General features: G+C 40.2%; 1 protein-coding gene across 1 annotated transcript in view; it reads left to right on the forward strand.

The window, feature by feature from the left end:
- The window catches only part of rasef2 (RAS and EF-hand domain containing 2), a 91,454-nt gene extending 82,876 nt beyond the window's left edge, over nt 1–8,578 (forward strand). The window contains exons 14-17 of the mRNA XM_063066526.1: nt 2,896–3,010; nt 6,818–6,937; nt 7,232–7,308; nt 8,134–8,578. Of these exons, the coding sequence (XP_062922596.1) occupies nt 2,896–3,010; nt 6,818–6,937; nt 7,232–7,308; nt 8,134–8,230 (409 nt within the window). The 3' untranslated portion in view covers nt 8,231–8,578. The remainder of the gene's footprint in view (nt 1–2,895; nt 3,011–6,817; nt 6,938–7,231; nt 7,309–8,133) is intronic.
- The last annotated feature ends 836 nt before the right edge of the window (nt 8,579–9,414 follow it).

The following is a 9,414-nucleotide window of genomic DNA, read 5'->3' on the forward strand; positions in this document are numbered from 1 at the left end:
TTAAGTATTTTGCATCAGTCTTCACCGTGGAAGACACTAGCAATGTGCTGGGGGTTTGAGAGTGTCAAGGGCAGAGGTGTGCAGTGACTATTACTAGGGAGAAGTTGCTTGGGAGCCTGAGAGGTCTGAAGGTAGATAAGTCACCTGGATCAGATGGATCGCCTCTGATCTGGGCCGGCATTTACGGGCTGGACGGCACCTAATTAATTAGCTTGTTTATTTTGGCTTTTTTCTTAAAGATGTGCTGGGTGCATTCCTACCACTGCTGTACCGCTGCATTCTTTGCGGCAATGTATCGGTCCGCGGCCCAGAGGTTGGGGACCACTGGATTACAGTGTATGGTCATTCACTTTGGAGGAAGGAATAAAACCATAGACTATTTTCTAAATGGAGAGAAAGTTCAAGAATCCAAGGTCCAAAGGTACTTGGGAGTCCTCATGCAGGATTCCCAAAATTTAACTTGCATGGCGAATCGGTGGTATAGAAGGCAAATACAATGTTAGCATTCTTTTGAAGCGAACTAGAATATAAGGGCAAGAATATAATGCTGAAGCTTTATAAGACGTTGGTCAGACTGCACCTGGAGTACTGTGAGCAGTTTTGGGCCACTTATCTAAGAAAAACTGTGCTGCATTGGAGAGGGTTTAGAGGAGGTTCATGAGAATGATTCTGGGAACGAAAGGGTTAATGTGTGAGGAGCATTTGATGGCTCTGGGCCTGTACTCGCTGGAATTTAGAAAAATGAGGGAGATCTCACTGAAGGCTGTTGAAAGGCCTGGATAGAGTGGATGTGGAGAGGATATTCCTGTGGTGGGTGAGTTTAGTACTGGGGGAACAACTTCTCAATAGAGGGTCGTCCATTTCGAATAGAGATGAGGAGAAATTTCTTTGGCCAAAGGTTGGTGAATCTGTGGAATCTGTTGCTACAGGTGGCTGTGGAGGCCAGGTCATTATTTGTATTTAAGGGGGAAGTTGATAGATTCTTAGTAGGTCAGGGCATGAAAGATTATGGGGAGAGGGCAGAAGAATTGGGTTGAGAGGGAAATGGCGGAGCAGACTCGACAGGCCGAATGGCCTAATTCTGCACCTACGTCTTATGACCTTAATAATAGAGAACAGATCTTTCCAATCACAAGTCAAGCTAACTGGCCTATAGTTTCCTTTCTCCTGCCTCCTTCCTTTCTTGAAGAGTGGCATGAAGTTTGCAGTTTTCCATTCTTCTGGAAGCATTCCATAATCTACTGGTTCTTGAAAGATCATTACTAATACCTTCACAATCTCTTCAGCTACCTCTTTCAGAACTCTGGGGTGTAGTCCATCTGGTCCAGGTGACTTATCTACCTTCTGTTATTTCAGCTTCCCAAGCACTTTCTCCTTAGTTATAGCAATGGCACTCATTTCTGCCTCTGACACTCTCGCATGTCTTTCATTCTGCTAGTGTCATCCAGGGTGAAGACTGACGCAAAATACTTCATCTGCCATTCCTTTGTCCCCCGTTACTACCTTTCCAGCATCATTTTCCAGTGGTACGATATCCATTCTCGTCTCTCTTTTGTTAGGTGGCTCTCAATTGGTCAAGTCAACTATGAATGTTGTGTCCTGGCTATCTACGTTTTGGGTCCAGCACTGTCTGTGGCTGATGAGACCAATATGAGCGTGACAGACTCTGTTGCAAAGGTTGCATCTACAAGTGGTTTCAGCTCTGCTGCAGATGCAGTATTTCTTTCTATGGGCCCATTTATCTTCTGCAGCGTTCAGGAAATCTTCGTCACCTGACTTAAGTTGTTGTTTCAGGCTGTTCTCCATTTGGTGCAGTCAGCTGCAGGTTTCTTCCACGACTCAATGTTGAAGTCCAGTGCTTTCATGTCCTGCAATTCAGACGACACAGTCTCAGAATATAGGGGCGTCCTTTTAGAACGGAGATGAAGAGGAATTTCTTCAGCCAGAGAGTGGCGAATCCGTGGAATTCGTTGCCACAGGCAGCTGTGAAGGCCAAGTCTTTATGTATATTTAAGGCAGAAGGTGATAGATTCTTGATTGGTCAGGGCATGAAGGGATATGGAGAAAGGCAAGAGAATGGGGCTGAAAGGAAAAATGAATCAGTCATGATGAAATGATGGAGCAGACTTGATGGGCCAAATGGCCTAATTCTACTCCTATATCTTATGGTCTTATTGCCTTAAAACAATAAGTGCTAACAAGTCTGTGGTGCGCTTCTAATTGCCAGCCCCAAGTTGTCCTTTATTTTTGCAAAGAAATTTGTCTTCCTTAGAAATTGTACTTTAGAAATAAATAACAAGCTTTACAGTGTGGAATAGTTTGCCATGGATATAATTTGAGATCCAATTGCATATGTTTTGAGAAGCATATTTTAAAGCCAGTCTTATTAAATTATTAGTATGTCATAGGATATAAAATGTTCTGTGAAACAGCCCAATTTGACAGCATCTTAAAGTACTTTTTTTGAAAAACCAAGTTGTTTTAAGATGTGTTTCATAGCATATTTAGAGTAGCAATTTGATGCAGTTTGAATAAGGTAGCTCATTTGCATTACTCTTGATAATTTAAAAAATGCTAAAGGTTTTAAATGTACTTACTAGTGTCCAGATATCTAACAATAGCCCCATTTAGATGCAGTTCATGGAAACTACATTGGTTTCTCATTTGACCTGAGGCCCCACCTATTATGTGAATATTTCGTTTTGCATTGCCATGTCTTTTTAAACTAATGCGAGGTCAGATCACATCAATGTAGTTTTTACTTGATATTTCTCAAATCTCTCTGGTTGATTTAATCTTCCGGTACTGAGGTTGAAATCTGGCACTAATTTTATAAAAGAATTCCACTACAAATGTTTGTCAGTGATGTATACTCTTCTCTCTCCCCACCCCAAGGTTTCGTAGTATTGCAAAGTCTTACTTCCGAAAAGCTCATGGCGTGTTGTTGCTATACGACGTGACCTCGGAGACTAGTTTCTTGAATGTCCGCGAATGGATTGACGAAATTAAGGTATAATTTAAACTGCTCAGCCTCGCACCTCATTCTGTTCCTAATATCTTTGCATTTTGACCATGCCGGTTTTTTTGAAACCCATCTACTCTTGTGAAGACATGTATTATGTGAAGAATACTATAGCTTGTCCTGTCCAGCTCAGCTCTCCATTAACACCTTCCTTGGCTGAGCTGATGATCCAATGCCCCCTCTGTAGGGAGTTCAAGATTAAATGCTCATTAATGACAGAGTTTTTGTGCAACCCCCAAGGTTTTGCAGTATTGCAAACTCTTGATTCAGGATTGGCAATGTACACATCCAGGTCCAAGTTCAGGAATGTTCCCTTAATCTGGCATGCTTGTGACCTTGGTGCCACTATGGCAGTTTCCTCAACAGGCTCAGTTTCCTCACTGAATTCAGCTTTTTATATAAAAAAATACACAGCTGGATCATAAATTTTCCAGTAAACCTGGTGTGTTTCAAGGGATCTTGGGCAATGGAATCTCATTGAGTTTCAAGGGAGCATTGTAAACAGCTAAATTACGCCAGCATTTGGGATTTCTGAAGGATAGTAGATTATCAGTTTTACTTTACATGATCTTATATTTGAATTATATTGGTGGTGATCTATCTAGGTTTGCTGGCTTGCTCTCTGACTCCTGCTGTTATATTAGGGAGATTTATCTTCCCTCCTATAATGTCTTCTCTTGGCCTTTTGTCATCAGTTGCTGCTAATAAGACTGTTTCACAATGTCCTTTAGCTAAAATATTTTGAGTGGATGTGCAATAAATGTTGGCCTAGTTGAAGAAACTCAGATCCCTCAAAATGAATGAATTGAAAGAATTTCTCTTGTCTTGCTTTGCTTGCATAGTTCTGGCTAATAAATACATTTGAGGTTATGGAGTGGGATATCAATAAATAACTTCTTACTTTATTCCCCTTTAAGAACAAAGAAACCATGTGTAGCACTAATCAGAGTGAAAGAACTTGCAGTGTCCACAGTGTCTTTCAGAGCTTCAGTATGTCTCTAAGACATGGGAGCATAATTAGGCCTTTCAGCCCATTGCCTGCTTTACTGTCTATCCTGGACTATTTTGGAAATAATTTTGAAGGAAAGTAGGTTTACATTTGCCATGCAGTCAAGTTTATGAATATTGGTCCTGAACAATAGCAAAATGAGCAGTTTTCAGTAATGTTGATTGAGTGTTGGCGAGGCACCGAGAATGCTGCTCTACAAATAGTCTGAGGCACTTTGTCTTCGCCAATAGGCAGATCTGGTTTGGCGTCATGCTAAATCCCCTGGTGCCTCTCCTCCTTCCCTTTAGTGATCTGTATCATGGGCAAGGAACCTCTGCAGCGCCAGATTACATTTTTTTTGCATTAACCTGGTGTGGCTCTTGAATTAGCAGACTTTTGACTCTCAGGCCTCTTGCTGCTGATCCAAGGTCAATGCTAAATAAACATATTAATTTTATTGTTTGTGGTACCTGTCCCACGCAGATTGGCTGTCAGGTTGGTTGATATAACAAACCTACTTGGGTGCAAAATGTCCTGATGATTTAAAAGGTGCTTCATAAAATTAAAAGCAAGATGCTGGAAATGATCAATAGTTAAGGCGGGGTAGGTAATATTCTCCCCACCCACCACTGTTCTCCCAACCAACAACACCGTAGATGTGCACCAACTGCTGAGTATTTTCAGCTTTTATTTCAGATCCAGTTTTTGTACATTGACAGCAGGAGGCTCGCTGTGGAGCACTTGCCCGTTACCTAGGGTCTGGCTGCTTACTTGAATATGTCACCAGCACAAGCCTTATGCCAAAATGAAGAAAGGAAAACAGGAAATATTCAGCTGGTCAGGCATCAATGAGGGAGGGAAATGGTTATTCCTTAATGGAAATGATGTAGCTTATCATGAAATATAAGTACCTAAAATATTAACTGTTTCTCTGACTACAGCTGATGCTCGATCTGCTTAGTATTTCCAGCATCTGCAATTTTTTTGTTTCAAAATGGTTAGAAATCTGTTTTATTTAAAATTGATTAGATTTTATCAGTATGAGAGGAAATTTCCATGAGGAGTTTTATATTGACAGTAACGCTGTTTGGCAATAAAGCCAAATAACTACCATGTTGATATTTGTTCGTAAGATGGGTAAGCTGATGGCTCACAGAATTTAATCCTGAGAAGTATACAGTCCTGCACTTTGTGAGGATTGAAACATTGAAGTGTCAGTCCAAGGATTGCTGAAGATGACAGCTTGGGTAGATAACGGTGATGAAGGCATCATATTGAATACTTGCCTTTGTTAGTCAGGGCACTGGGAGGTGAAAGTAAAACTGTTTAAGCATTGGTGAGGCTGAAGCTGGAGTAGAAATCTGGTTGTCCCATCAGAGGAAGGATGTGACTGTTCTGGAGTGAGTGCAGTGGAAGATTTGCTGGAATGTCATTTGGAATGCAGTGCTACTGTTATGAAAAGAGAATGGATAGAGTGGGGTTTTTTTGTCCTTGGAGTGGAAGAGGATGAGGGAGAAGTCAGCAATGGAAAAATCATGATGGGCATAGGGTACGCAGCAGAAGAATCTAGGAACAAGATACGGTAAGGGCAACATGGTAGTGTAGTAGTTAATGTAACACCATTAGAGCACCAGTAACCTGGGTTCAGTTCCTGACACTGCCTGTAAGGAGCTTGAACATTTTCCCCCGAGATCGTGTGAATTTCTTCCAGGTGCTCTGGTTTCCTCCCACATACCTACGTTTTTCCTATCATATGGGTCGGTAGGTTAACTGGCCACATGGTGTAACTAAGCAGCACAGACTTGATGGGCTGAAGGAACTGTTAACATGCTGTACCTCTAAGTAAGAAGCCATAGCTTTGAAGCAGGCAGTGAGAGATTTGAGGGGACATCTGAAGAAGAACACTTATTTGGAGTAATTGCATTCTGGAAACCCTGCCTGAATGGGTAGAGGAGTTAGGTACCATTCAAGTAGTAGTTAGGTGAGTACAGTACTTGAACTGTAAAGGCTGTGAACCAAGTGCTGGTGCATGGGATTAGTATGGACAATATTTGATGGACAGAATGAACATAGAGACACAGTGCAGAAACAGCCCTTCAGCCCATCTAGTTTGTGTCAATCTGCTTTCCTGCCTAGTCCTGTCTACCTGCACCTAGACCATCGTCTTCCAAACCTCCCCTCTCCATGTGCCTGTCCACATCTCTCTCAAAATGCTGCAATTGAACCAGCATCCAACACTTCCCGCTGGCAGATTGTTCCACACTCACGCCACCCTCCGAGTGAACTTCCCTCCCCAGATCCCCTTAACTACTTCACCTTTCACCTGAACATATGATCCCTAGTTCTAGTCTCACACAACCTCAGTGGAAAAAGCCTGCTTGTATTCATCAAATTTTATACCTCTAAAGATGGTGGGCGTATTGTGTAATTCTGACACTAATTGTATGAAATATATAGAAGACGCTTTGAAATTAAATGCACATTATGAAATTTGAGAAGTTCTAATTACTTCTTACAGTTAGACTAGATCAGTGCAAGCCTCAATACTTTTAATGAAGCACCTTGTGGAATCAGGAGCTCTTTATTCAGCTTGCATGTATGCAAGTTTTCTTGTTTTATGTTGTTCTACCTCCTGTAAGCTTTCTCTTGTCAATGCTGGTGAAGAACTTCTTTCTCTATTGATTTTCCAGTAAATCTGCAATGAATAGACGTTTAATGCCAATCACCAACATGTATGTAATTTGTATATCAATGTACATTATTGCTAAAACACCCTACGGTATAATAATGAATAATATACTTTTCAGAATTCTACTGATGACCCGATACCAATCATCCTAATTGGTAATAAAATAGATCTAAGAAAGGAAATGCCTCAAGCACAGTGTAACGCTGTATTGACTGCCCACGGAGAGAAGCTAGCTATGGTATGAATTTCTTTTCTACACTTCATTAATGCACTCAATTTCTCATTGTTTCCATAACTATGTAGAGTTAAATGTCACCATTTCTCATTAATACAGATTAGCAAACACTACAGATAAACACTATTCCTAAGAGAAGTTACCATCATAGAGTTGATATATTTTATAGTTTTTGTGCTTTCACAATGAATGATTATTCTTGTTTCACAATTGCTTGAGTTAATTAATTAGATGTACTGATTCAGATCAGCCTTTATATAGATCATTGTAAATCATGTGCTTTGCTTTTCTCTATAGACGTATGGTGCTTTGTTTTGTGAAACAAGTGCAAAGGATGGGACCAATGTGGTGGAAGCAGTTCTGCATTTGGCCAGGTAAGGTTTCTGCTAACTATACACACATCTGCAGTGTATAAACAGCAGTACTTACTGTAACTGCTGTAAATATGTGCACAGTGAATCACGTTTCTTTTGAAAACTTTGTACTGTATTAGTATCCTAACAATGGCACAAGACTCCCCAGAACACATATGCATACATTGACTTTCAGAGATGGAGTCAACATTAATTGGTTAACTGTGTTATAACAATGCTTAAACTGGTGAGGGATGAGAGGAATGCTGATCTGAGTATTAAGAGAGTTTATTGATCCTCAGTGCTGTAATGATCTGGGCACTGGGATCATATCGAGCTATGCTTTCCCAGAAGTAACTGAATTAGCCCGAAAGTATTGAATCACTGGTAAAATGTTAATATTGGTACTTTGGCTAAGAAGCAATAATGATTCTTTGTTACAGTTTTGCAATATTCCCATTCCCTAAATGCTATATGTGGATATATATATAGAAGAAATTGGAGTCAGAAGTGGCTCCCAATTTGCTGAAAAAATATTTTACACAGCTCCTTCATGAGACACAGATAGCTTTGTTGTGAGGCAAGACTGGAGACTTTTGCCAATAAAAGTAGTACAGATTTATACATTCTTCCAAGTGATAGTAATACAAATTTCAATCCAGATCTCAATGCCAAACTAATATGGTTTGGGTGAAGTATCTGCCTCAGTCCTACCGGAATTTCTAATTGCACAGTTTCGCAGATGAAGTGCCAGTCCACCACAGCAGGCACTATCACACTGCAATCTGACTGTCTCCATTGATATATCTGCACAATGTGTTACATAATTTTTTTCTCCCTCTGCAGAGAGGCCAAAAAGATGGCAAGCATCAAGAAAAGTGAACCACTGATGAAACTACTGCCAGCAGATGGAAAAAAATCAAACAATTGCTGTAAAACTTAGGTGTACATGTAGAAGTGGATTGCAGTCTTTCACTGACCTATCTTGGGTTACCTTTGGGATTTGTGATGAGTGTTCACAAAATATTATCACCTTTTTTAAAATCCTTTACTCTCATTTGAGAGCATCTCTATCTGCCAATATATTGGCCGTAACAATGTATATTTTTGAGGGTACACAGATATAGGTATTTAAGCAGAGGCACACTTATTTTCTATTTTGTGATGGTATTGTATCAATATAAAACTTGACACTTTAAACAGATGTAAAAAGTAAAATATATGTTTTGTAAAATGAAGGAATGTTTGCAATGGCAAGGTCTGTTCAAAATATTGATTAGAATCTGAAATAAAACTGATGGTAATAAATCTAAATTTAATATTGAAATCACCTTGTAAACTGTTTTAATCTCCAGCTTCACTTCCAGCAGCAGGGGAATGAAATGGATTTTGGAGTCTCCTTGGTGCTGGTGCTCAATGTGCTTTGTGAACCATAATTTTTAAGCATCACTTCCAAGAAATCAGTAACTCCCAGCCAAGTATTCCCTTTGAACTGTAACATTGTGCTGAACATTCAGCTCAGTTTTTACCAGTACCCCAATGACTTTAACTGTAATGTCATTCTTCTCTGCCCCATATCTTCCAACAAGACGTTAACAAAAGTTTGTATGTAGGATAAGGCTCCTGATGCTTCTTGTTTGATCTTATTGACTGCAAGTTACATGTATGGGTTCTCTAAGCCTCTAACCATAACGAAGCACAAGAGCTTTTTGGTAACAGACAGCTGACTTAGCTGATCTGGCACAGAGAGTTAATTGATGGATTTTGATTGAAAAACAACGTGGAATAGGCCCCTTCGAGTGGGTAATTTTACATATTTGTGATGCCTCAGCAACTCAAATAACCAAAGCCTGCATGTAGGAAGCACAGAATATTTGAGCACAAGAGCCAGGCAATTGAATATTACTACTGTGGTAATGACAACATCCCTTATGAACTAGAGAATCTTAGCCACCTACCCTTGATATTCAAATGTTATCATTGCTGAGTTCCCCCATTAGTAAAGGCCTGGGGGGGTCACAACAGATCATAATCTGATCAGCTGCAAATACCAGAGCTATAGAAGCAAGCCAGAGACTGGGTAACTGGCAATGAGTAACGTCACCCAAAGGCTACTTTGACACACAA

Source organism: Mobula hypostoma, chromosome 13 (genome assembly GCF_963921235.1).
Source record: "Mobula hypostoma chromosome 13, sMobHyp1.1, whole genome shotgun sequence".
In the NCBI taxonomy this organism is placed as follows: domain Eukaryota; kingdom Metazoa; phylum Chordata; class Chondrichthyes; order Myliobatiformes; family Myliobatidae; genus Mobula; species Mobula hypostoma.